We start from the raw sequence: 25,340 nt of genomic DNA, 5'->3' as shown, positions 1-25,340 counted from the left end.
GATGGGGGATGGGTTATGGGGATGGGGATGGGTTATGGGGATGGGTTATGGGGATGGGGGAAGGGTTATGGGGATGGGGAAGGGTTATGGGGGGGATGCGGGGGTGTTCAGAAGGGTTTGGGGTTGTGGTGAGATGTGGGGTCTCTGTGAGAGCTTGGGGGTGTGAAGGGATCTGGGGTCTCCATGGGGGGGTTGGAGACGTGAGGTGATGTGGGATCTCCGTGAGGATCTGGGGGTTGATCTGGGGGTGTGATGAGATTTAGGGGGGGGTCTCCATGAGGACTTGGGGACATGATGGTGTTTGGGGTCACACTGAGGGCTGTGCTGTGGATGCTCTGCCCTATAACAGACTGAGGTGTGTTCTGTGGGTTGGGGCCAGCTGGGAGCAGCTTCAGTTCTCCCTATGAGCCAATATGGACTCGCTGTGCTGAGGGTGTCGGGGAGGGGGGATGGCAACTCAACCCAGCTCTGCCCACCTGGGTGATTACAGTGCACGTAATGGGAGCTGCCTGCAGCAAAATGGGGTGGGGTCATTTCCTTCCCCCCAGGGTGGGTCCATCCTCATCTCCAGGGGCTGAGGTTCCCTCTGAGCACCCAGCAATGTTTCCTACCCCCCTATGAGAGCACAGTGTGTGGGTTTGGCTGTGCTCTTTGCATAGACAGCGCTGTTCCTGCTTGGTTCCCCACTCCCATGCTGAGTTAGAGGCAGGACAGGGGGTTTGGGGGGGGGGGGGGCTCTGTGTTCTGCTCTCAGTGTGCCCCAACCCCTCCTTAGGGACAGCAGTGACGTCTGAAAGGAGAAAGGAGGGGGAGATATCTCAGTGTTCAGCCCAAGGAAAGCTCCGAGCCTGTTCCAAAAGCCCCTCGGGGGGCTGCAGGGTGGAAAATCCCATAGAGAGACAGACAAGAGGGAGGCGTGAGTCACACGTAGAGGCACTGGGAGGGCTTATTGCACGCTGCTGCTGCGTGGGATCACTTCTTGCGGGGCCTTTGGCATCACGGAAGAACTCGTTGTAGCCCATGGCCACGCAGGCCAGGAAACAGGCGTACTCCTTAAAGTCCACCTCGCTGTCCTTGTCGTGGTCCAGGTCGTTCATCAGGCGTCGGAACTCCCACTCATCCATCTGCTTCTATTGGGGGGACACAGCAGGTTTGGGGGTGGGGGTTGTCCCCATGAGGAGATGGATGGAAGCCCCGACTCCCTCCATCCTTATAGTGAAGAGAAGGTATCTTTTCTTTGTCATCCCCCTACCCCCCCCCAAGGGAGGCATTTAGGAGCCAGCAGGCACTGGGCTGCACACTTTGTTCCACCCCCCTCAATCAAACCACAGCCAGAAGGAGGAATAAAAAGGGGAAAGGGGGGAGAGAGAAAGAGAAGCTTTGAAATGAGACCATCGCTCTGCCAATGTCATCCCAATACCCCACACCTCTGTGTCCGCTCCAGCCTCAGGCATGGGGTCCATCCTTTAGGTGGGCTATAGGGCACTATGCAGCCCCCCCCCCCCCCAATGCTCCATGCACTGCTTTGCTCACAGCAGGCTGTGGCGTGTCCCTATGTGCACTCACGGTGCCAAAAGCAGGGCAGCTCCTTGGTGAGCAGCTCCTTCAGCTCCGCTTTGCTCAGCTTGAATTTGTCCCCTTCCTTCCCAGAGTATTTGTGGAAGGTGGAGACCATCACGGCCAGCGCCTGCTCCAGGGGGCACGCCATCATTGCCTGCATGGGGACACAGCTGGGTGACCATGAGGGACCCACCCGGATGGATGCTCACCTTTTGGGGTGCGGAATCTGCTCTCCATGTTGAAGCTGTGGAGTAAATCGAGGGTTAAAAGAGACTCACCAGGCTTGATGCTGAGCAGGGGGCAGCAGGAGTTGAGGTGTCAGTGCCACTGTCACGGTGTGCTGGTGTTTATAGGGCAGTTGGGGTTGCAGCCCCTCGCCCCGGGCTGTTCCCAGCCTTGGGTTTCGCCCGCACCTCATTTTTGCTCACTGAGCTGTGTGATGTTATTAATGGGGAAGGGGGGGGGAGAGCGTGGGGATGGGGCAGAAATCAAGCAGCAGCCCCTGTCCCATGCTCAACCACCATGCTCTGGGTGGCTGGCTGTGGTTCCAGTGTCCCAGTACCAACCAGTGCCAAGGGATGGGTGGCAGCGGTCGTTGCGGTGTGAACTGAGACAGAGTGAGATGCGCAGCACAAGGTGGGCATTGATGGCTGGGTGTGCTTTAGGCACATGGGGGAGTGCTTTGTGGGGGTCTGAGCCCACTCCCAGCCCCAAAGCTGCGCTGGGAGTGGGGAAACATGCTGGTGGAGGGCAGCCCTGTTGACTCTGTGCTCACCTATGGGCTGCTGGCCTTGGTCACCCTCCTGCCTGAGCGCTGGTGGGGGTGACAGTGGTGGTGGCCCACAAGTAGGGACTTTGCTGGGGCTGGGTGCAGGGATGGGGGTGGCTGAGCTCTGGTGTTGTTCCCCCCCCCACCCCTCCTGCAGGGTTGGGGGGAAGAGGGGTAGATGGCGGGGGGGGGGGGGGGCACCTTTGAAGCTCTTGAAGCCTCTCAGATATTTGGGGCTGTGTTTATGACGGCAGTGTTTATCCCCAAGGTTGAGGATGGGGGGGGGGGTTTCACAGACCCCAAATATACTATGGACAGACCCCCCCACCGGGGTCCTGATGTCCCCAAGGAGAGACCCCAAGAGGGTCTGTGCCCCCCCCTTTCTGCCTCCCTTCCCCCCCCCCCCCCCCCTTTACTGGCACCGTGCAGCGGCTGCGCTGCGCCCGCCCCGAAGCAGCTCGTTGAGTCACAGCTCCGCCGCGCCCCGACGGGATTCCTGCGCTCTGACTCAGCGCAGGCGGCTCCCACGGGTCGCCCCCTCACCCTCCTATAAAACCCACCGTGATCCCCGGGGCGAAATGGGGGGCTGCGTGGTTATGAGACGGAGGGGGCAGAATTGGGGATGGGTGGGAGCTCCCCGACCCCGAACTGCTGCCATCCCATGTGCTGGGAGACGTGGGAGCTCAGAGGACACCTCTGTGTTCCCTGTAGCCTGGGGGTCCCATTGGGGTACGCAGAGGTGGGGGCTGGGGGCTGGGGTCACTTTGGGAGCCGCATCGGGCTCCGTGCTGGGACGCATCGTGGCTGCGCTCCACGGACACGGGCAGTGGTGACACCTCGTGGTGACACGCTGAGCTTCATCAGGGGACAGAGAGGACCCCTCCCCCCCCCACCTCCATACCCCCATCCCCACCGCATTCACCATCCTAACCGTGATCCAGCTGCTCCTCCAAACTTTATTGCTGCAATAAATAACCCGCGGCCATTAGCCGGGTGCTCCCAGCCCCAGAGGTGGGCAGGGGGGACCATCACCAGCCCCGGGGGTCGGGGTTGGGGGGGGGCGAGTTGGGGGTACCCCATGGAGACTCCCAACACTTCGAGTGTGCTCTGAGAGCACAGGGGGTGCTGGTTGGGGTGAGCTGAGAACGGACAGCATTTGTGTCCTAGATGAGGGGGAAGCCTTTCCCTGCACTTCCAGCCCAGCTCTGGGGGGGGAGATGAGGGCAGGGATGGGGCAGGAGGAGCCCCCCCCCCCGTAGTGACCTCGTGCCCCTTCGCTGTGCTGTGTGGGGTCTGCATACCCTGAGCAGGAGGGGCACAAAGGGAGGGACCGTGGAGCAGCGGGGGCTGAGATCGGGGTCTGGGGAGGGGGGGGTGAGCCCAGCCTGTCTACTTGGTGAACTTGATGCTCTGCTCCTGCTGGCGGATGATGTGGGCGATGGGGCTGGCGATGCCTCCTATCAAGGTCCAATACTCCTCGAAGCTGATGCGCCCATCCTTGTTCTCATCCAGGTCGCAGATCAGCTTGTCGGCCGCTCTCCTGTTCCCAGTGTCCTGCAAGGGGGCAGAGCGAGATATTAACATCGGGAACCCATTGGTGGGGGGGGGGGGACCCCAAAGCCATCCCTGCATCCCCCCAACCCCCAGCCTCACCGTCAGCATGTGGTTGAGCTCACGGCTCAGCATCTTGCGGAAATCCTTCTTGCTGATGCGCCGAGGCTTCCGACAGCAGCAACGGCTCGAATACTTATCAAAGTTGTTCACCAGCACCTGGACGGCCCACTCCAGCTCTGTGCCCTCCGACATCGCCCCACGTTAACCTATGGGATGAAGGGGGGGTGTCAGGGATGGGGTTTTTCCTTAGGGAAACCCATAGGGATGCATGGATATGGGTGTCCGGCTCATTGCGTGACCCCAAAAAGGCATTTTTGACCCCCACGAGGCATTTTCCATCCTAGAGTTGAATGCCTGCTGCCCTGTATCACCCCAAATGGCATTGACTTGCCCCACCTGCCCCCCCCCCAGGGCAACCACCCCCATACGTGGGATGGTGGTAATTATGGCACCGCAGTGCCCGGACCGCGGCGCCCCGGTTCCCAGAGCTCATTAGGTTGGAATGGGGCAGGGAGTGGCAGGAATTACCGGCCGTCCCTCCTCTTGCTTCACGGCTCAGGAACACCCCAGCGGGGCTCTCGATTGAGGCGTCACCCAAAATAGGTTTGGGCCACACGAGCCACGGGTTCCCCTAATCCTACAGTCCTACCCTGTCCGTCCGCTGTGCCCAGAGGGATCCAATTCATCTATGGAGCCCCTTCCTATGGATCCCAGCAGGATACGCGCAAGCGGGGACGGAAACGACACCATCCGGTCCCAGCTCTTTCCTGAGCAGGGATGGGGCTGAGCAGGGCACAGCGCTGTGCTGATTCCTGCAGTGCTGATTTGTGCCACCTCTGATGGGTGTGGGTCACCCTATTCTATAGCAAATCAGTGCCGTCCCGGTGCCATCGCGCTTCAAATCCACCCCACATTTGCACCCATCTTCCCCATTTCAGCTCCACGCAGGGTTTGGAGGCATGTTGGGGTGGTGGCACTGGGTGCTCCCCATCATGTCTCAGTGTGCTCGTGTGCTGTCTGCATCCCTTTGTGGAGCCATTGGTGCTGGCAGCAGGTCCTGCTGCGATCTGCAGCCCCCATCACATCCCCATTAACCTCCATCTCCTTTCTCATCTCATCGCAGGCCATTAAACACCACCACGACTGCAGCAGTCCCAACCAAAGACCTGACTGGGCCCCACTGCTCCGTTCCAGCACTGATTCCCAGCACCAGTCCCAACACACACCCCAAGAGCCACAGAACATTGTGGGACACGGGGACCTCATCCCACAGCGGGACAGGAGGACATCATCCCATATTGGGATGTGGGGACGTTGTCCCTGCATTGAAACACGGGTAGATGGGACGGGGCTGATCTCCTGCAATGCTCCTGCCGCCATGATTCCCTTCTCTCTCCTCTCCCCCTCCTGCAGCCCCATCCCACAGTCCCACACACCCCCTGTGCTGAGCTCCCCCAACCCCGCATGCAAAGAGCTGCCAAAGGGTTTGGGAAGGAGGGGAAAGGGGGGGGGGGGTGTGGATTTCCACCCCACGTGCAGCCACACGTTCCCCCGCTGAGCTTTCCCCCTTGCAGCACCCATGGCTGGGCTCAGCGCCTCACCCGTCCACCTGTCCCGCTGTGTCCGTCTGTCCTCCTGCTGGCTGCGGAGCCTTGGGAGCAACGCCGTCCGCTCACCTTCACCTCGCACCCATCCCGTGGGCCCGAGGGCTTTAAGGAGGCTCCCGCCCCTCCCTGACGTCCAAGGGCGTTCCCAACTCACCTGGAAGCAGCCCCGATTGCAACACACAGCAGTGGGGCTGCTGAGCCCACCCCAAAGGGGGGGCACCCCGGGGTCCCCATCCCTTCCCCATAGCAGCATGTTAAGAGCCACTTGCCTGCAGGATATCTCCCAAAGGGTTTCAGGGTCTCCACCATTGGGGCACTGCTTAGCAGCAAAGAAGGAACAGAAACCACGTGAGGATCTCGCAGCTGGGATTAGGGAACCAAAAGTGCTCACCAAGAGATACAGGATGCAGAGATGGGGGTTGGACGGTGTTGTCCCTATGCAGAGTTCCCCTCTGCTGCAAGAGACACAAAGGGCCAACATGGCAGCCATGGCGGTATGGCCCGACCCAATGGAGGAAACCCAATGGAGGAAGGGTCCGTGCTGCCCTTCCACGTGTGCACAGATGCTGAATCCCACCTATTCCCACCCCACGTGTGGGCATGGAATGCCCTCTTAGTGGCCCATGGCTCAGTGGTTTGGTGTGCACCCCCTGGCCGGGTGTCACCAACCCGGTGCCTCCACCAACACCAAAGGGCAGAGATTCTGACTTTCCTCCTCCATCCCTCTTTCCTTTCTTTTCCTCCTTGCCCATTTTTCCTCCTTTTCACCCTTGTGTATCACCAATAGGGGGAACACACTGCACTGTGCACCAAGCATGGCAGCGGGACACAAACACGTAACCCATCAGTTGGGGTCAACACAACTCCATTCAGCCCGAGGGACATTGGAACCATCAGTGCCCCCGATCTGGTTGGGTTGGGGCTCTGTGAACCCAAAGTGCTCGTGGTGAAGGCGCTCAACCCTCCGCAGACACACGGGGACCGGCGACGAGCTGCAGGGCTGTGCCAGGAGCTCACAGCCATAATTAACCAGGCCAGTAAATTGCACCTTGCGTCGGGCGCAGCGATGGCGAGGAGATCCAACGCTCAGATCAGATACGGAGACACCAGAGCTGCATATTTGGGGATGCAAAGAGGAGGTCACGGCGCCGGGCAGCGGCCGCCCACGTTTCTTCCTCTGCTCTATAGGGACCGCTCTGTTTTGGGGCAGCAGCACCGGGTGAGCTCTGTGTGTCATCCCTGCTCCCCTCTGCCTGATCTCGGGGTGAGGAGGAGCTCGGTGCCAGTGCTGCAATCCCGGTCGGGTGGGAGCCCTCCCCGGCCCCGCGGGCAGACAGCTCACTCTGAATCACAGCCCTCATTACCCCAGTGCCGGGCCGATGTCACAACGCAGCCCGTATTTTTACAAGGCATCCAGGGTGTGTGCAAAGAGCTGCTATGGAAGATCGGGGCCCATCACACGGCAGTTCCCAGACACTGTTGTCATCTCTGTGAGCTCCTCGTCCCCCTGGACCCCCACCTCAGTGTGTGTGTGTCCCTGTGATGCTCCTTGGGTTCACCCATTGCCCAGACGTGGGGCTGAGCTCCTCCAGCCCCTCAGATCCTTATCAGGATGGTTCAAACTATGGGATCACCAACAGCGCATGACAGCGCTGGGGTCACCAAACCCAACTCCAGGGTCCCCCTCCCACCACAGAGCAGCCCACAGCTCCCTTATCCCCTTTTCCCCCTCCCATCACCCCAACCATTTGACACATTTCCTGTCTCCAATTAAATGCACACCACACCTCTCTGCTTAATTCCCATGTATTTGTTTCCAAGGCAGGAACAATAAATAGTCATTCGTGTTGTGAAATCCACCCCAAGGTGAGAGGAGACAGAGGGCGGCCACGGCCGAGTCGCGGTGTCGGGAGGAGCCCCGACCTGGCCCCACTTTCATCACCTTTCTTTGGGTTTGGGGGGTTTTCATCCTTATTTTTATTCTCCCCAAAGCACAAAGCGCACATCAATGCACGTGCGGAGATGGCACCCATCAGGTCTCCATCCCATCCCGTCCCCATCCCAACACCACCCCACTCCATCCTCATCCCCTTCCCAACCCCATCCCATTCCCCATCCCACCCTCAACCCATCCACATCCCAACCCCCATCCCACCCCCATCCCATTCCCCATCCTACCCTCAACCCATCCACATCCCAACCCCATCCCACCCCCATTCCATCCCCATCCCATTCCCCATCCTACCCTCAACCCATCCACATCCCAACCCCATCCCACCCCCATTCCATCCCCATCCCACCCCCATCCCATTCCCCATCCCACCCTCAACCCATCCACATCCCAACCCCCATCATATCCCCATCCCACCCCCATCCCATTCCACATCCTACCCTCAACCCAACCCCATCCCACCCCCATCCCATCCCCATCCACGGCCCCCTCCAGCACACAGAGCTCATTGGGAAGCACAGCCCCATCCCAGATAGCACTGAACACAGAAATCCCAGCTCCTATCACTGACCCCACACCATCCCAACCCCAGAAATATCAGGGCTCCCCCAGCCCAGCATATGAGCACCATAGAGCCACACACCCACAGCTCGGGTGCTGCTGTGCCCGTGGGGTCCCCATTGTGTGAACCACCGCAGCACCACGCAGCATCCCATGCATGCTCACCCCATGCAGCCCAGTGCACACCTGCAGAGCTGTGCACACCAGCAGCATTGCACGCACCCCATGCACGTGCACAGCCCCCCTTGCACTGCACACCCTCATGCTCTGCAGTGGGATGCTCTGCAGTGGGATGCTCTGCAGTGGGATGCTCTGCAGTGGGATGCTCTGCAGTGGGATGCAGCTCAACCCCATCCCTCCCTCTCCCTTCTTCCCATGACAGAACAAGGCCGTCCCATTGCAGCTGTTGTTTTCTTCCATTTCTTTCTCCTTTATTAATTCATACAAAAACGGTTGCACGTGCCGCAAGCAGCTGACATCCCTCCACCCGGCCCACCCCGAGCGCAGCCATCAGAGGGGGCACAGAGACCCCCAAACCCGTGCAGGGATCGTGGCCACCAAGATGGAGGAAGGGGGGTGGGGGGGGGGAGAGGCAGAAAACACCCCCAAACCACCGACGGTGCCATCAGAGCTGATCCAGAGCCCCACATCAGAGGGGCTTGGGGGGAAAGGAGCAAAGTCCCTCTCACTGCAGCACTGTGGGGCCGAGGAGCTCCTTGCGGCGCGGGGCCAAAGCGGCGCCTTCCCACCCCCCCCCCCCGGCCCTACTTCCTCCGACAGCCCTTGGCTGCGTCCCCCATCATGTCCCAGTACTCCCCAAATTCCAGTTTGGCTTCATCGGGGTCTCCCATGCATTCGATCTTCTCATCCAGGGGTCCAACGCACTGCGGAGGGGCAGAAAAACCATCAGAGCGATGACGAGAGGTGGGGTCCCCCAGAATCCCCCCACCCCCCCCATCCCCCAAGCCGTGCCCCCACCTTCCCCAAGTGGGGCAGCTTCTGCACCACCAGCTCCCGCATCTCATTGGGGGTCAGGTATTCCTTCTGCCCTTTCACAGCGTAGCAGTGGAACTGGTTGATGACGGTCTCAATGGCGCGCTCCACGTCGGTGAGCTCCTGGTTGTCCTGTTGGGTTAATGGGGGGGGGGGAAAGGGGGGTGTGAGGGAAGTGAGGGGACCCCAGGAAGGAGGGGACACCCCGGGAGGGATGTGGCAGATGTGTTCATACTCTACACCGATGCAATGGGCCTCCCCTATGGATACAACAGCCCTCCACACAGATGTGAGCCCCCCATACGGATGTGAGACCCCATAAAGATGTAGGTTCCCTCCGCACAGATGTGAGCCCCCCATACAGATGTGAGCCCCCCCCATATAGATGTAGGTTCCCTCCACACAGATGTGGACCCCCACGTTCCAGTGCTGACCTCCCTATAGGAACCTGAGACCCTCATACAGGTGTGACGCCCTCCCACACCACTGCAGGACCCCCTGTACAGATGCAGGACCCCCCCCCCAATCCCACTGCATGACCCCTCCATCCAGATGTGGGACCCCCCCTACAGACATGGGATCCCCCATATAGACCCAGATCCCCCTCCACCAGGCTCTGCATGACCCAATACCCACACACTGCTCCCCATATCCCTCCACCTGCTCCCAAGACCCCAACAAGACCCCCGGTGGCCCCCATCCCCCCCACCACTCCCCACCCCATCCCCAGGCTCACACCCCCGCGCAGGGCAGGACGGGTTCTTCCTCTCTTTGCACAAGTGGCAATGGAGCTGTGAGTCAGTGCCCATCACGGGGCCACCCATCCCCACCCTATAAGGCTGCAGACCCCAACCCCAGCAGAGAGGGGGAGGAGTGGGGGGCACAGCCTGACCCAGCACAGCTCCCCGACCCCGCTGCTAATTAGCAGGAGCTGCATTGGAAGGGAAACGAGGGTGATTCACGGGGCTCTGCGGTTTCCCTTCGAAACACCCCGAAACCACATCAGGCGACGGGGCCATTAGGGAGAAACCAGTCATTATGGGACCCCCCCAACCCCCCACCGAGGCCTCCACAGGTGCAGAGCACCCAGTGCCCTCCCAGGGATGCAGGTGGGCACATGCTCATATCCGAGGAACATGGAGCAGCACTCAGCCATCCTCGGAGAGGCTGCACGGAGCACCAAAGCCCCCAAACCTTCCCGGCACCATCTACCCAAATCTGGGCAATAACTCCAAATCCAGACTCATCTGGGGGGGTAGTCGCACAGCTCAGAGCACCCCAAGCTCCAAGGGATGAGGATAAGAATGTCCCCCCACCCCTCCAACTACACCCCACAGCTCCCAGCCCTCCCAGTGCCGGAGTCACCCACCGACCTTGCGCTTCTTACGGCAGTTGCACTGGCCCATGTTGCTCCGACGGGGTCTGCAGTCCCTCTGCTCAAGGGGGGGGGGGGTTCTTGGGGTTCTGCCGGTGGGAGGGATGGGGGGGGAGGGAAGAGAGCCGCGATCAGCGTTGGCTTTGGGGGAGCTTTCCCTTCCTTCAACGCCGGAGCGAGGAAGACGCCCTGGGATGCGCCGAGCTGCCGGGACACGTCCCGGGGGTGGGAGCGTCCCTGCAAGTCGTGGCAGAGCCGAGCGTGGGAGGGGGAGTGTGGGGGGGGGATGGTGGACCCCTGGGTAAAGGGAAACCCCCCAACTCCCCCCCCCCACTGCTTCCCCAGGCTTGGGCCGGGCCACTTACCTGCTGCAAGGGCTGTCCCGGCTGTGCGCACGTTGAGCTGCTGCGGGGTTTTATACTGGGGAGGTGTGAGTGGGAGCTCCCGGCACGGTGTGGTGCAAGGAGGTTCATTTGGGAGCCTGGCCCCCGGCCAGCGTGGGGATGGGAAACGCCTCCTGCAAGGCCACACCGAGAGCTTCCCATCCAGCATGGCCATACAGCGCCGCGTGGGAACGGGCACCGGGTACCGGGCAATGTGTGCTGGGTACCGTGCTATGGGCACAAGGTACCATGCACCATGCACTGGGTACCGTGCTATGGGCACAAGGTACCATGCACCAGGAACCAGGAACCATACACTGAGCACCAGGCACAATGCAACATGCACCTGGTACCACGTACTGGACACCAGGAACCATGCACCATGCACTGGGTACCATGCACTATGCACCAGGTATCATGCACTGAGCACCAGGAACCATGCACCATGCACTGGGTACCGTGCACTGAGCACCAGGTACCATGCACCATGCACCAGGAACCATGCTATGGGCACAAGGTACCATGCACCATGCACTGGGTACCGTGCTATGGGCACAAGGTACCATGCACCATGCACCTGGTACCATGTACTGAGCACCAGGTACCATGCACCATGCACCGGGTACTATGCACTGAGCAACAGGCACAATGCAACATGCACCTGGTACCACGTACTGAGCACCAGGCACCATGCACCATGCACTGGGTACCGTGCACTGAGCACCAGGTACCATGCACTGAACACCAGGTACCATGCACCATGCACTGGGTACCATGCACTATGCACCAGGTATCATGCACTGAGCACCAGGTACCATGCACCATGCACTGGGCACCATGCACTGCATACCATGCACTGAACACTTGGCACCATGCACTGGGTACCATGCACTGAGCACCTGGCACCACGCACTATGCACTGGGTCACATCCCCAGGTGACCCTGCCATCCAGATCAGCACAAAAGCAGTTTGGAGATGAGCACCATCTGCTCAAGAGACGTGTGGATGTGGCAGCGAGGGCTGGTGGGCACAGCAGTGATAGGTTGGCAGCTGGATGATCTTAGAGGCCTTTTCCAACCTTAGTGCTTCTGTGATTCTACAGCATGGGGCACAGCTGGACCACGGGGCTGTTTGCATTGGGGGGGCTCCATAAAGAAGAGATTTCAGGCCTGTTAAAGCTCCTTTATTTTGCTTCATGTGCATCCCCCCTCCATCCCATCCCCATCACCTCTTCCTCCCCTCTCTCTCCCTCCACAGGGTCTGGACCAACTCTCCCATCAGCCTCCAGAACTCTTCAAAGGTCAGTTCCTGGTCTGTGCTCACATCCAGCATCCTAATCTGCTCCTCCAGAGAGGGGATATCCTGTAGGGAAAGCATAGGGATAGATGGCCACCACCGCCAAGGGACACCTCTGTCCCCAGATAGGGATCACAGCAGTGAGTGCCAGCCCAGACTGATGGCCAGATGGATGCTGTCAGTCCCCCCCCTCCCACCCAGCACAGAAGCACCTCAGCCCTTCCCTGGTGCTTTCACTTTTGCTTTTCCACTCTCACAGATCTCAAAGTGCCCCACGGAGACCAGGACCACCAGCATCACCCTCTATAGTCTGCCCTCACCTTTATCATGTTGGGCAGCTGCAGCCGGAGCAGCTCCTGGAACGTGGTGGCCGTCGGTGTCCCCATCTGACCCCCCTTCCCCACATGGGACACGAACACGGTGACGATGGTCTCGATGGCCGTCTCCACTGGGGTCAGATCAGCTGCAGCCATCGGGGCTGTGGGGAGAGGAGAGTCCTGGGGGGGGGGGTGATGCCCAGTGGGACATGGGGACCCCCCCCCATGCAGCCATCATGTGCCACGGAGGGAGGGCAGCCGACACCCGGAAGGGGACGGTGGCACCATGGGGCCCCATGGGCTCTGCTGGAGGGTGGGGATGGGACGGTGATCCCACTTACCCCGCTCAGCCGCAGCCCCCTGTGGGGTCTTACAGCAGTGGGTTGCAGTGTGAGGTCCCTCACTCCCATGCAGGGCTTCCCGTTGGGCTTCCCGTTGTGTTTCCCGTTGCAGACACCACCTGACACCAGCTTCCCGTCCCCCCCCCCCCCCTACACACACACACAGCAGCAGTCTGAGTGCTCCATGCACAGACAGCACCCTGCAATGGGAACAGGGCTATGGGATGAACCATAGGGGTCCCAGGGTGCATTGAACCACCCAGATCACTGTTGGGTGCAGGATATGCCCCCCCCCCAACCCCTCCTCCTTCCTGGGCTCTGCTTTGCTCCTATGGGAATAGGGACACATATGGGGTGGGAAGGCTGTCCCCTTTGTCCCCTTCATCCCATGACACCGCAGGTCATCCCGGCTGCAGACCTGGGGCCGGGATCACCCTTCTCCGAGTGAGAGTTGTGACTCACCGCCGGCTGACATCACCCCTATTAATAGTGGGCTTTGTGAGAATTAATTAATCCCAATTAATTAGGAGGTTGGAACTGCCCGAACATTCCTATGTAATCTTGCTGTACGGCAGCCCCAGCACAGCTCTGCTGCGGCACAGCCATTCCCACGGCACCCCAAGCTGCCCCCCCATGGCACAGCACTGGTGGCATGGGATGGAGGGGACGTGGGGACCCTATGTTGCCCCCCCTAACTGCTGGCCACCCTTGGTCCCTATCAGGTTGGCCGGGTGACACCAAGTGTGACAAGGAGCAAGGATAGGACGAGCAGCCCCAGCACTGCTGTGTTATGGATGCAGGGATGTCCCTTGGGGACCCCACAGTCACCCATTGTGGGGACCTGGAGCAGGGCACAGTGTCACCATCCCTGACGCACTCTTTCCACCCGTCTATAGGGACAGGGTGAGTCCAGCAGCCCGTCCCCACCCTCACACCCCGTCACACCAGCTCACGGGGCAGGAATTGCCTTCCTGGGCTCCATCCGGTCCGTCCCCATCCTGGGGTGATGGGGGGACGGGGACAGCCCTTCCGCTCAGCCCCACGTCAGGGCACTGAGATGGGAAACCACTCGGGTGAGTCAGGTTCGGAAGGGACAGGGACAGGTTGTGGGGTGAGTCAGCACCTCAAAGCCAGGAGGGCCGTGACTCCTCACCCCTGGAATTTGGGGTGCCAGGATGGGGTGAGGAAGGAGCGGACGCCTCATGGCCCCAGGTGGGGACATGTAGGGAGTGGTGGCCTCGGGGTTCCCGGTGCTATCAGGACGAGTGAGCATCAGAGGGACTGCGAGTCCTGGGGTGAAAGCTTGGCGTCAGACGTGGGATCGGTGCCCGCTACCATATCCTGGTGCCGTCCCAACCTGTCCTACCCCATCATTGATGGTCACCGTGGGCTGTGGCCACCACGGACACCATCCATGAGGACTCAGCACCCACCCCATCCATTGAGCTCATGGGATAAGGCCACCAGACCACGTGCCACCACCACGTCCCCAAGCACAGCACAGCGCACACCCAGCAGCTTCCCCTCTCCCAGACTCCCAAGGGATGGAAAAACCTCTTCCAAACTCCGGCCATGGATCGGAGAGACAAGATCAAGCCCAGCCCCGGCACCAGCAACTGGAGCAACTGGTTTAGCTGGGTCAAAGTGGAGGACGGGAGTCGCAGAGGCTGAAACCTGTTCCAGGTTGTGTGTAAACCTCCTGGCACGTCCTTTGCTGATCCCAGTTTGGTAAGAGCTGTTACTGGGGTGCTGCCAGTGTGGACACCGCTGCGGTCCCGTTCCTTGGGCAGACCCCCCCCACCCCCTGCAATGTGATTTTGGGTTCACGGTTCCAACCCGTCCCATCACTCAGGGAACACCCGAGCATTCCCTACTCTCAAGAAGGTTTAAGGTTTGATAGAAGTGGGGCACGGCCCAACTGAGAGCACCCAGAGCTCAGTAATGGGAGCTGTACGGCCACCAGCTGGCTCCCATCGAGCATCCGTGCCAAGGGCTGCAGGTATCAGGGGGGGGTTATTTTTACACCCAAGGCAGCAGCCCTGCAGCAGCTGTGCAGGCAATGCAGTGCCAGGGCCAGGCAGTTCCGGAAGGGGCGGCCGCATTCTGCTCACCTCTGAGACGGGGACGGGGGTGTCACGGCCAAAGACCCCCCCCACACACCGACACTGCCACGTGAGTGACACCGGGGTCTGCTCCCCACGTTGGGCTGCACTCAGCCTCCCCTCAATGCTCTGGGTTCTGTTCCTGCCCCGTGCTGGTTGTTGGGTCCTGATGGATAAAGGGAGAATGTCCTGGAGTGACGCAGTGCTTGTGCTTCCCCCCCAGGACCACCCTCTCCATCTGGACCTCTGCATCCACCCGGTTCTATCTGGGTTCCTCACCTTCATCCAGACCCCCTGTGTAGCCACCCCAGCTGTTCCAGGTGCAGGACAGCAGCAGAGCCCCCAGAAACCCATAATTCACCCCAAATCCTCCCCCAGCCTCCTCTCCTCAGCTTTGCATCCCCTGGGCGGGCTCAGGACCCCCATGAGGTCAGGGTGATAGAGTTGGGGGGGGGGATATTGACATGTGGGGGTCCCCACGCTGCAGCATTTCTCAACCACAGAGACAGGAAGCACTGAAAGTGGAAACGGAGGGAGCAGGATATAATTAGCCCTAAATTAAGGTTGGAATTTGGGATAAAGAGTCCGGCACCACCCAACTCTTGGGAAAACATCACAGCCCGGAACCCAGCAGCCCCCTGTATTGGAGATAGACCTGGATACCCCAGTTTGGGGGCTCAGCATCACTCTGGGAGCAGGGGGGGGGAGCACCCAGGGGTGGGGAGAAGCAGCAGGCACAGCCGGGCGGCGCGGATGCTGGGCCGTAATGAGAGCCAGGATTATCAGCACGGCTGGGAATCTGGTTTCTTTGGCCGTAGCGTTGCTGAGGCAACCTTCAGGCGAGGATTGTGGGGCTTTTTTTTAATGGGACAAGGGCCTTTCTGTGCACAGGGAGCGGGGGGCCCGTGTTGAGTCACCTGATAGCCCCCATCGCTTCCCTCCCCCCCCCCCCCCCCGCTGGCTCTGAGGACACCGGATACCTGCACACATCAGCCACCGAGGAGGGATGGGGCCGGATCCATCCCACAGCACAGCGCTGACAGATGGGGGATGCCCAATGGGTCACACTCAGGGTCACGGTCTGACCCAGGGTTGGCCCCACAGCTCACCCCATCCCCAACATCCCATCGCTGCTCATCCCATGGGGCCGCAGCGGCAGCAAAAAGGGATGTGAGAGGTTAAAGGGGGAGACGCAGAGCACCCCAAAGTGCCCCATATAAGCACTGGCAAGGCTGGTAATGCTCCTGCAGGTATAGGGTGAGCAGTGGGGCCAGAAGGGCGTCCCCATATCCCAACCCCAGTGAAGGCAGTGCGAGGCGTCCCAGCGGTGCCAGCCCGGCTGTCCAGCCCTGGTATCAGATCCTCCCGGAGGGAGGGGGCCTGGAGCTTATTTAACATCCCTGGGCAGCCCAGCCCAGCACTTGGCTCGGCGGGGAGCTCAGGTGAGCACGGGGAAGCGGACGGACCACGGGTACCCACCATGGTTTGACACCATCAAGGGGGTCCAAAGCAGCGACACCCCATAAAAAAGGGGGGAGCGGGGCACCCCAAAACCTTGCTGATGGCGTTCTGTGTGGGTTGGGGGGAGTGGGGGGGGGTAGTGCTTGTAGGACGGGGTAGGGGGGAGAACTGCGATCCAAGGCTGGCCCTGTAACACAGCGGGTGCCTCCCGCAGCTGGAGCCATGGCATCGCAGCTGGAAGGGGCCATGGAGACCCTCATCAACGTCTTCCATCACTACTCGGGCAAAGAGGGGGACAAGTACAAGCTGAGCAAGAAGGAGCTGAAGGAGCTGCTGCAAAGCGAGCTGGGCTGCTTCCTGGAGGTAGGGGATGTGCTGGGGGATATGAGGGGAGTCCCAGCAGGCTGCCAGCCCCAGGGCTCACCCCCTATCCCCCAACCCAGACCCAGAAGGACACGGGGGCTGTGGAGAAGATCATGCAGGACCTGGATGAGAACGGCGACGGGGAGGTGGACTTCCAGGAGTTCGTGGTCCTGGTGGCTGCTCTCACCGTGGCCTGCAACACCTTCTTCTGGGAGAACGCCTGAGCCGAGCTCCAGCCCTACAGCCCCCAATCGTGGCAGCCCAAAAAGCAGAGCCCCCCCCCCTCCCCACACACACCCCCCCCTGCTCACCCCTGGCTCCCCACGCACCTGAGGGTCCCACAGGGACTCAGCTCCGCATTAAAGGCATTGACCCCATCAGCAGCGTTGTGTCATGCCTGGGGATAAAGGGGGGAGGGGGTTGTTTACATCACGCTGGGGTCACCCATAGGGCCTATATCCCTCACTGGGTGACGGACCCCGGCCTGCTGCATGGGGGGTGGGCTGTGGGGTACCGGGGAGGGGGGGGGCAGCGTCGTCCCCATGGAGACACGTGGGGCAGGAGGAACCGGTTCTGATATCGCAGCGGGCTGCACAGGGCCGCCAGCGCCATCATCTGCCGGGCCGCGGCCTGCCCATAGCGCCTCACAGCGCGTACAACCCACAGGCCCAACCGGGCCATAGAGGCGGATGGAGGCCTGGTGAGGCCTTTCAGACGTCTCGGTCCAAACGGACCGGTTGGCCCGCACGGGTCCGGTCCCCGCCATGAGGCTCAACATCCCGCACGCCGCCACGCACCGCAGCACAGGGCTGAGCCCGCAGGGAGCGCAGCTAGGCCGCAGCCATAGCCCCGCCCACACCACCTAAAGTCCCGCCCACCGCCTCCGGAGTGACCAATGGCAGAGGAGGAGGGGTACGCCTCAAAGGCGCTTCGCACTGCGCCTGCGCGCCGCCATTTTGGCCGGCTGTGCTCTGGGAGGCGGGAGGAAGGCGGGCGCTGCGACCGCCGCCGCCATTTTGTCGCGGGTGCTCGAGTGCGGCGGGAGCGGGCGGCGGAGCTCAGCCCCGGCCCCACAGCCGCTAACAGGCAGCAGGCAGCCCCTACCGGAGACCTGGCAACCGTCTGCTTCGGTGAGACACCGGGCTGGAGGCCGCGGGGAGCTCTGAGGGGCGGCTGGGGAACCTTTGTTGGTGAAGGGGGGAGGGGGGGCTGTGAGGAGGCCGCGGAGCCGCTTCAGGCCCTGAGGGGGGGATTCGTTGTTTGGATGCTCCTCTACGGCCTTCAGCTGTTTGGAATCGGTTTGGTCGGGCCTGGACTCGGTGTGCTGCCCACTAGTGATATTTAATAAAGAAATGGGGATGTGGGTGGCTTTTAGTTGGGTTTTCTGCTTGGTGGTTTGAGAGACACGGTCAGCAAAACGCTTTTGTTTCTAATGTGGTGAGGGTGAGCCGTTCTGGGCCGTTAGATTTGATGCTAATAGTAGAAAAGGAGCAATCGATCTGTATGTGAGCTTTGTCATGTCCATCACCACAAAGCAATCCAGGCCTGCGTGGTCTGAGAGCCCCATGCTGGGCAGCCACACTGTGCCCACAGCTCTGCTGCAGTGATAGAGCATCCAAATTGCACGTCTATTGCTTGGCCACATCCAGCAGCACAGAACGATGGGACCTGAACAGCTTTAGGTGTCACTTTTTGTCCTGTGATGTTCAAGTCTTATTGCAGAGCACAGGACCTGCGTCTGTTTAAGGGCAGTTTTTCCTTCTTACTCATATACTGACAGCTTTGGAGCTGTGATGCTGTTATGAAGCTCAGCACTGAATGGTTGGCTGCCATTTTGATGCCCGTATTGTTGCATTGCTCCTGCCTGAGGCAGAATTTCACCTTTCTAAAAGAGAAGGCAGCTTAATGAGTTACCGGAACTTGCTAATGAAGCCTTGTTGTATCATTGGACTTAATGATCTCGAAGGTCTTTTCCAACCTGAGCTGGTCTTGATTCTGTGACCCTATGGCAACAGGCTGGAAAAGCCAATCGAAACGTGCTGGTGTGTTAGCAATTAACTGCCTGGTTATGGATTTCCTCATCGAAGCAGCCAAGATTGAGGTCTCTCTTGAGTATTCAGTTGAACAAACGCCGTATCTCGGTGCTGTTTGCTAACCCTGCCTCTCGTGTTTTGCAGATACTGTTGATCTGAAGATGGCTGCACAGTCAGCACCGAAGGTTGTGCTAAAGAGCACCACCAAGATGTCTCTGAACGAGCGGTGAGGAAGCCAACAGCAGCTTCAGCTCATAAGAGAATTTGTATTTAATTATCACTGTGCGGTGTCCAAAAAAAAAAAAAAAGCCAACGTGGTTTCTGCCCTCTTTTAACCTCACTAAAACGAGCAGATGGCCTTGCACCTCTGTCTTAAACTGCAACAGATGTGGTACACAGAAGGTTAAAAGGGCAATTGTTTTCGGAGCCAATTTATCCGTAGCAGTTTAAATTAAGCCGTTCGACACGTAAAATGTGGCGGGATGTGTTGTACCAAAAGAGAGGAAAAAAAAAAACCCCCACGCCCTCCCTTTTTTTCTTCCACATGTTTTTACATTTATCTAGTCGATGCTGCAGTACGGTAGCATGTTACCAAAGCTGCAGCAGGCTTGCTGCTTTGTCCAAGGCTGACACACACACGTGCACGTGGTCTGGCCTGTAAGAGGCAATGCAGCAGGCTGCTACACCAGCCCAAAGGCCCTTTAACAACGTTTTGGGCCTTGTAAGAGGCAAACGCTTGGCTTCATCTCCATCTCTCTTTTCTCAGTGCTGATTTCCTCTACGTTTCTGTTGTATATCCTCCTGTTTTTTGTTGGTTTGTTGTTTTTTTTCCCTTCGTGCCATCGAGCTTTTGCAGTCCTGCAGTGCCGACTAACAGCGATGCCGTGGTTACGTTTTGCTTTCTTGCTGATTGCTTTTGGTTTAACGATGTTGGTATCATTGAGTCAGGGGGAAGAATCGAGCCCTTTGTGTGCAGTTCCTGCTCTGGCACGAGCTGACCTGAGCCCATGGTTGGAGCCTCTTGTAGAGAAGGCAGATGTTGAGCTGCAGTGCTGGGAAGGCTGCTGGCCTGCTTGCTTCTGGTCAGTCCTAATTCCTTTGGTGTTTCCCTGGGTCACAATAGGCAGCTGATGGGTTGCTCTTAACGATGCTTAACCATCTCTCTGTGTGTTCTGCTCCAACCGCAGTTAGAACCAAGTGAGTGTGCTCAGGTGGTGGCAGCAGTGCTGTGGTGAGGCAGAGCTCTATCAGTCTGTTCCCAGGGCTGAGTTTGCTCTGAGCTTGTCTTGATAACGTGGAGCTTCGGTCAGATTTCTCAGCTCTTTGAGGGCTGATGGAGCTTTTTGCAGTCAGGTTTTGCCCCGCTTCTCTGCGATGTCCTCTTCCATTTGCCATCGACATCTCTGCTTACCGCTTGTTTCCATTCCTTCTTCCATTTCTAAAATCAGTAACCTAAAGCTCTGATCACTCCTGAATTAATATACAACATCATTCCTGAGTTTCCAGTTCTTGCACACTTGTGGAAAGCAAGGAATATGTAATTGCCGTGACCTAAGTACCGCTCTTTACATAAGGTTCACGGGATCTGGAGATCCAATCTTGAGAACCATGAAATGCCAATAAATGTATGTAATAAAGCTTTTAATTTAAACACCCGTTTTATTCGACCTTGAAGCTTCACTAACATGCTGAAGAACAAACAGCCGATGCCAGTGAATATTCGGGCTACCATGCAGCAGCAGCAGCAACTGGCCAGTGCCAGAAACAGAAGACTGGCCCAGCAGATGGAGAACAGACCTTCTGTGCAGGCTGCTCTGAAGCTGAAGCAGGTGAGGGGGGGGCACACGTGGCTGATGGCTTTTAGTAGGGGGGGTGGGGGGGGAGAAGAGAGAGGGGGGTTGCTTGGTCTATAGAAACATTCCTAACAATTAACAACAAGCACTGATGAAGGGACTCGCAGGTTGATGGCTTCGGATGAGTGATGCTGTGTGATTTAACTGGTTATTATCACTGAGTTAATTTTAATTGCTTGCTGGCTTGTTCATATCTCCTCTCTATTTTTTCAGAGAAATGTTGTCATTCTGGGGTTCTGGATCTGCTGAGTGCTTCATCTCTCAATGTAGCTGCAGTAACACTTGCAGATTGCTCCCAGCCTTTAGAGCCCGCTGAGCCTGGCTGCTCCCATCCCCACCTCCACCCCCTGGTGGTGCAGCTGGCTGCGAGGACCAGATGAACCAAACTGATAACTCGGAGGCTTGCAAATGGCAGGCTGCAGGCCTGGGTTTAAGGAATAGCCTTACGTTTTCCTTGTGCAAGAGTCTGAATCCCTCGTCTCAGTGGGGAACGCTGCAGGTCGTGGGGTGTTTGTTGAAGTAACCCCCTGTGCAGGGGGGGGGTTAGCTTTGAATTCTCTGCTCCCCCACAGCCATAGGGAAGGGGCAGCAGGTCGGTGTTGGCATGGTCTGCTCGTTGTCAGGCTGTTCTAAGCTTTCATGCTTGTATTGAGATGAGAAAGTTGGAGAGATAAAGTGTTTGCATAGAGCAAGAGTTGGAGCTGCAGGGCAGCACAGTGCAGCTGTGAAGTGCGTTTCAGTGGCAGCATTGCACAGCTGGGCTGCAGCAGAAGCTCAATGGACTTTGTGTTACCTCACATGCAGGGAGAGCCCTGGGAAGCTCCCAGCTGCTTCACCACATAGCTGGAATGCTTGGGGCTTCATCTCTGATAAGGAGGAAGGCGGCTGTGCGTTTGATTGCCTTCCACTCCAAGCATTGCAGACAGCTGGGAGCCCTCTGCTTTCAGAACTAAAAACCCCAATAAGGACCAGCTTTGCTTTCCGTGCTGCCGTCCCCAGATTTGCTGCATGACTTTCTTGTTGTTTAACAATCTATTCCAGAAGAGCTTGAAGCAACGCCTCGGGAAAAGCAACATCCAGGCACGGCTGGGCCGCCCTGCAGGCCCCATTGCACGTGGAGCCATGGGGGGAAGAGGACTCGCTATGGGGCAGAGAGGTTTGCCACGAGGAGCCATGCGTGGGGGCCGGGGAGGCAGAGCCCTGCTGAGAGGAGGGCTCCCATTGCGAGGTCAGTGCTGGGGGGGGTGGGGGGATGTTGGGTCCTGTTGCCGTGTGGGATCGAACTGCGGCCTTTTGTGATGGGGTGTGAGAAGTGACGGGTTCTGTGATGCTGTGTTGCAGGTCAGGGCCTGCTGCGGGGAGGCCGAGGAATGGCCCCCAGGATGGGGCTGAGAAGAGGAGGGCTGCGGGGCCGCGGGGGGCCGGGCAGAGGTGCTATGGGGCGAGGAGCCATGGGGCGAGGAGGACTCGGCGGCAGAGGTCAGTGGGCAGCAACACGAGCAGCTCTGAACGAGCATCAGCTCTCATCCTATTGCACTGCTCAGTTAGAGCTGCTGGCCCTCAAATGCTTTGCCAAGGCCTCGTGCCTAACACGGATCCCTTGCTGTGGTGTTGCTTATATGGGGTTCTGGGATCTGACACAGCTGCGTGCGGTGCTTTGAATGGGAGAGCAAGGCTCGTTTGTGCTGTGTTCAGTGCTTGAATAATGCATGGCCTGCATAAAGCAGGACTGGGGTTCAGCTCAGCACGGTAGCAGCTAAATAGGTGCTTCTCCATATAAGTCAGCACTTAATGCCTCCTAAAGGCCAGAGCTGCTCCCAGCACTGTGGGTGTGGGATCCCAAAGCCAGAGCTGGGGGGGGGGGGCACAGCAGATCCCAACCCCCGCAGGGCTGAAACCAAAGCAAGGAAGGGAATGGGGCCAGCACAGCACAGCCCCCAGCTGTGGGGTGGGCTGTGGGGCAGCAGGGCTTTACCCAGCCCCCCCCAACCACATCCTATAACCTTTGTGTCGTCTCCCTAAGGCCGCGGCATGGCAGGTCGGGGAAGGGGCGGCTTCGGAGGCCGCGGTCGAGGCAGAGGAAGAGGCAGAGGATCAGCACGGCCTGCGCTGACCAAAGAACAGCTGGACAACCAGTTGGATGCTTACATGTCGAAAACAAAAGGACACCTGGACGCCGAGCTGGACGCCTACATGGCACAGACAGACCCCGAAAGCAACGACTGAAGGGCTGTGTGCAGTGACTGCTGTGGAAGGTGGGGTGTATCCCAGCCCCTAAGAAAGGAAACCCCCCCCTCACCTCCCACCCCTATTGAGGCTGGGAGGACCCACGGGAGCAGGGAGGCAGCCGTGTTGTACCGCAGATCAGACTCGAGTACGTTTTTCCTTGCCTGTTTTTTGATACTCTTTTTAATGTCGCGTGAAACCTTTTTGGTTTTGGGATTGTTTTACGTCTGTTATTTACCTTCCCACCTTAAAACTGTTCTAAGTGAGAATCTGACAGCCCTGATAAGAGTCTGTCTATGGGGGGGCCGCAGTCCATCTATGGGGGGCTGCAGTCCTCATCTATGGGGGGGCCGCAGTCCTCATCTATGGGGGCCGCAGTCCATCTATGGGGGCCGCAGTCCATCTATGGGGGCCGCAGTCCATCTATGGGGGCCGCAGTCCATCTATGGGGGCCGCAGTCCATCTATGGGGGCCGCAGTCCATCTATGGGGGCCGCAGTCCATCTATGGGGGCCGCAGTCCATCTATGGGGGCCGCAGTCCATCTATGGGGCTGCAGTCCATCTATGGGGGCCGCAGTCCATCTATGGGGTGTGTGGCCCTTTGCCTTTCAGGGCAGCATTTTGGGATGGGAATTGACCCCCCTATTCCCCCCCCTCACTTTGTATTGAGCCCATGGAGCTCCGACCCCAAAGCTCTGCTCTCAGTGCTATCCCTTACCGACCCCCCCCATCCCAATGCTGCCCGCTGGGGGTTGTGGGGTTGTTCTGCCCCCCCCCCCCCCCCATCCGGCCCGGTTCGGTTCGGTTCTGTTCTGTGAGCTCCTCCATGGGATCCCGTCGTTCTGGTTGGTTGGAACAATGAAGTTACAAAAGCAAGGCCGGCTCCGGGTGCTTCTTTTTTACCGGCTTCACAGCTGGGTTGTGTGTGTTGGGGGGGGGGGGGGAACAGCGGAGGAACCGAACCGAACCGAACCGGGGTTGTATTGGGGTGGGGGGGGCGGTGATGCTCGGCTCCGCCCGGCTGCGCTACGCTGCTCCGCCTTCTATGCAAGCTCGGCTGCTATTGGTTGACTGAGTGGCGACCGCCTGTCACGCCGCCTCCCATTGGCTGTGGAACCGAAGCACTTCACGCTCTTGGCTCCCCCTTTTGTTATGGGGCGGGCGGCGATGCGGGGTCCGGGCTGAGCGCGGCGTGCGGCGGAGGTGAGTGCAAGGCCCGGCCCGGGACCCCCCCATTGCTATGGGGTCAGTGCTGTGTCCCTCTTTGGGACACCCCATTGCTATGGGGTCAATGCTGTGTCCCTCTTTAGGACACCCCATTGCTATGGGGTCAGTGCTGTGCCCTCTTTGGGACACCCCATTCCTAAGGGGTCAGTGCTGTGCCCTCTTTGGGACACCCCATTGCTATGGGGGGTACAGAGCTATGCCCCTATTTGGGACACCCCATTGCTGTGGGGTCAGTGCTGTGTCCCTCTTTAGGAACACCCATTCCTATGGGGTTTAATGCTGTACCCCTATTTGGGACACCCCATTGCTATGGGGTCAGTGCTGTGCCCCTCTTTGGGACACCCCATTGCTATGGGGTCAGTGCTGTGCCCCTCTTTGGGACACCCCATTGCTATGGGGGGGACAGAGCTGTGCCCAATCCTATGGGGTCAATGCTGTGCCCTCTTTAGGACACCCCATTCCTATGGGGTCAGCCCAGCTCCTGCCCCTCCTCTGCCCCCAACATCCCTCCTGACAAGCACTGAGCCCCACAAGGGGGGGGGGGGGCTTAGAGACGGCTCAGAGCTGCCCCCAACCACAAGGACCCCTCCCCCCCCCCCCAACACACTCCATGTCCTGGGAGCCCAGCCAGCAGCATCACTCCAACAACAAGGGGGGGGGGAGAAGGGAGGGATGGGATGGGAGGGGGGGGTGGTGTTGTGGCATCACTCCCCCAGCGGGGGCTGAGCCAACAACGCGGCGCTGGCAGGTCGGACAGACGGACAGACGGACAGACAGCCGGCTGTGGGTCAGCACAGCCAACGGGGGCGAAGGCTTTGTTGTGTCTGCGGTCAGCACAAGGATTTTCCCAGGCTCCCCAATGCGTTCACAGCCACCCCGGGCAGGGGAGGGAAGGATGCGGGGGGGCTCCTTGTACTCTTGTAAGCACGGATCTTGGCTTGAGCTTCCCGACAGCGGGCAGTGAGGGGTTAAAGAGCGGCGCCAGCAGCCCGGGCTCTGTTTAGTCTGGACCCTGCGCTGGAGACGGGGCTGAGCAGCAACCAGCACGGCCGGCACCCCGGGGTGAGCGCTCAGCCAGCCCCGCTCCCATCCATCCCTATTGCTGCTCAGCCCCGTGCCCACCTTTGGGGGCTGCATTGCATTAGTGGGGGGGGGGGGACGCCCCGACGCCTCTTCCCACTCTGAGCACTCACCGTAGGAGCCACGCGGCCGGGCTGCTTCGAGGTGACACATGGCTCTGTCCCACGTCGTGTGCCGTCCCAGCGGGTCACCACGTCGTCGGTGTCCAACGGGTTCCACGTCCCCCT

At 59.4% G+C, this 25,340-nt stretch overlaps 6 protein-coding genes across 11 annotated transcripts in view; 3 read left to right on the top strand and 3 right to left on the bottom strand.

Moving 5' to 3' along the window:
• Nucleotides 1-771: 771 nt before the first annotated feature.
• LOC140263441 (protein S100-A4-like) lies at nucleotides 772-1,711 on the bottom strand. The gene is given in 4 exon segments (XM_072358328.1): nucleotides 772-790; nucleotides 928-1,130; nucleotides 1,567-1,581; nucleotides 1,583-1,711. Coding segments are annotated over 4 exon segments (366 nt in total).
• Nucleotides 1,712-3,266: 1,555 nt separating this feature from the next.
• On the bottom strand, nucleotides 3,267-5,918 carry S100A16 (S100 calcium binding protein A16). 4 transcript variants are annotated; one of them, XM_072358451.1, is made up of 4 exons: nucleotides 5,820-5,911; nucleotides 5,545-5,704; nucleotides 3,983-4,149; nucleotides 3,267-3,883 (listed from the first exon to the last, which is right to left on the bottom strand). In XM_072358451.1, exons 3-4 carry the CDS (start codon nucleotides 4,133-4,135, stop codon nucleotides 3,719-3,721), a joined length of 318 nt encoding a protein of 105 aa, XP_072214552.1. In that variant the 5' UTR covers nucleotides 4,136-4,149; nucleotides 5,545-5,704; nucleotides 5,820-5,911; the 3' UTR covers nucleotides 3,267-3,718. The 4 variants fall into 4 exon arrangements, with proteins under 4 accessions (XP_072214552.1, XP_072214553.1, XP_072214554.1 ...); XM_072358452.1 differs by lacking the exon at nucleotides 5,545-5,704 and having other exon boundaries at nucleotides 5,820-5,918; XM_072358453.1 differs by lacking the exons at nucleotides 5,545-5,704; nucleotides 5,820-5,911 and adding an exon at nucleotides 4,472-4,622 and having other exon boundaries at nucleotides 3,268-3,883.
• A 5,762-nt stretch (nucleotides 5,919-11,680) lies between these two features.
• S100A13 (S100 calcium binding protein A13) lies at nucleotides 11,681-12,898 on the bottom strand. The gene is made up of 3 exons (XM_072358482.1): nucleotides 12,769-12,898; nucleotides 12,431-12,607; nucleotides 11,681-12,176 (listed from the first exon to the last, which is right to left on the bottom strand). The coding sequence occupies exons 1-3, from the start codon at nucleotides 12,835-12,837 to the stop codon at nucleotides 12,039-12,041; spliced, it is 384 nt and encodes a 127-aa protein (XP_072214583.1). The 5' UTR covers nucleotides 12,838-12,898; the 3' UTR covers nucleotides 11,681-12,038.
• Nucleotides 12,899-14,852: 1,954 nt separating this feature from the next.
• On the top strand, nucleotides 14,853-16,941 carry S100A1 (S100 calcium binding protein A1). Of its 2 annotated transcripts, none has more exons than XM_072358495.1 (3): nucleotides 14,853-14,940; nucleotides 16,546-16,694; nucleotides 16,775-16,941. In XM_072358495.1, exons 2-3 carry the CDS (start codon nucleotides 16,554-16,556, stop codon nucleotides 16,916-16,918), a joined length of 285 nt encoding a protein of 94 aa, XP_072214596.1. In that variant the 5' UTR covers nucleotides 14,853-14,940; nucleotides 16,546-16,553; the 3' UTR covers nucleotides 16,919-16,941. The 2 variants fall into 2 exon arrangements, with proteins under 2 accessions (XP_072214596.1, XP_072214597.1); XM_072358496.1 differs by lacking the exon at nucleotides 14,853-14,940 and adding an exon at nucleotides 16,226-16,312.
• A 704-nt stretch (nucleotides 16,942-17,645) lies between these two features.
• On the top strand, nucleotides 17,646-23,075 carry CHTOP (chromatin target of PRMT1). Of its 2 annotated transcripts, none has more exons than XM_072358493.1 (6): nucleotides 17,646-17,824; nucleotides 18,872-18,953; nucleotides 20,403-20,556; nucleotides 21,625-21,808; nucleotides 21,922-22,059; nucleotides 22,604-23,075. In XM_072358493.1, exons 2-6 carry the CDS (start codon nucleotides 18,889-18,891, stop codon nucleotides 22,804-22,806), a joined length of 744 nt encoding a protein of 247 aa, XP_072214594.1. In that variant the 5' UTR covers nucleotides 17,646-17,824; nucleotides 18,872-18,888; the 3' UTR covers nucleotides 22,807-23,075. The 2 variants fall into 2 exon arrangements, with proteins under 2 accessions (XP_072214594.1, XP_072214593.1); XM_072358492.1 differs by having other exon boundaries at nucleotides 21,622-21,808.
• Nucleotides 23,076-25,258: 2,183 nt separating this feature from the next.
• LOC140263554 (mothers against decapentaplegic homolog 4-like) overlaps nucleotides 25,259-25,340 on the top strand; it is an 8,164-nt gene continuing 8,082 nt past the window's right edge. Inside the window, 1 exon segment of the mRNA XM_072358497.1 lies at nucleotides 25,259-25,340. This exon segment is cut by the window's right edge and continues 374 nt beyond it. Coding sequence (XP_072214598.1) covers nucleotides 25,265-25,340 — 76 coding nt within the window. The 5' untranslated portion in view covers nucleotides 25,259-25,264.

Source organism: Excalfactoria chinensis, chromosome 31, assembly GCF_039878825.1.
Source record: "Excalfactoria chinensis isolate bCotChi1 chromosome 31, bCotChi1.hap2, whole genome shotgun sequence".
Classification (NCBI taxonomy): Eukaryota; Metazoa; Chordata; class Aves; order Galliformes; family Phasianidae; genus Excalfactoria; species Excalfactoria chinensis.
The sequence above is the reverse complement of the archived record's forward strand: the minus strand, read 5'-3'. Positions and strand labels throughout refer to the sequence as shown.

Bases quoted from the DNA above. Each gene is read 5' to 3' on its own strand.
- S100A16 (XM_072358452.1), bottom strand. From the start codon at position 4,135: ATGTCGGAGGGCACAGAGCTGGAGTGGGCCGTCCAGGTGCTGGTGAAC. The intron at 3,884-3,982 runs GTGAGGCTGGGG...GCCCCCTTGCAG, and splicing joins AGCTCAACCACATGCTGACG to GACACTGGGAACAGGAGAGC.
- S100A13 (XM_072358482.1), bottom strand. From the start codon at position 12,837: ATGGGAGTGAGGGACCTCACACTGCAACCCACTGCTGTAAGACCCCAC. The intron at 12,608-12,768 runs GTAAGTGGGATC...CCCCCCCCCCAG, and splicing joins GGGGGCTGCGGCTGAGCGGG to GACTCTCCTCTCCCCACAGC. The intron at 12,177-12,430 runs GTGAGGGCAGAC...CTTTCCCTACAG, and splicing joins AGCTGCCCAACATGATAAAG to GATATCCCCTCTCTGGAGGA.
- S100A1 (XM_072358495.1), top strand. From the start codon at position 16,554: ATGGCATCGCAGCTGGAAGGGGCCATGGAGACCCTCATCAACGTCTTC. The intron at 16,695-16,774 runs GTAGGGGATGTG...CCCCCAACCCAG, and splicing joins AGCTGGGCTGCTTCCTGGAG to ACCCAGAAGGACACGGGGGC.
- CHTOP (XM_072358492.1), top strand. From the start codon at position 18,889: ATGGCTGCACAGTCAGCACCGAAGGTTGTGCTAAAGAGCACCACCAAG. The intron at 18,954-20,402 runs GTGAGGAAGCCA...TCGACCTTGAAG, and splicing joins AAGATGTCTCTGAACGAGCG to CTTCACTAACATGCTGAAGA. The intron at 21,809-21,921 runs GTCAGTGCTGGG...GCTGTGTTGCAG, and splicing joins AGGAGGGCTCCCATTGCGAG to GTCAGGGCCTGCTGCGGGGA.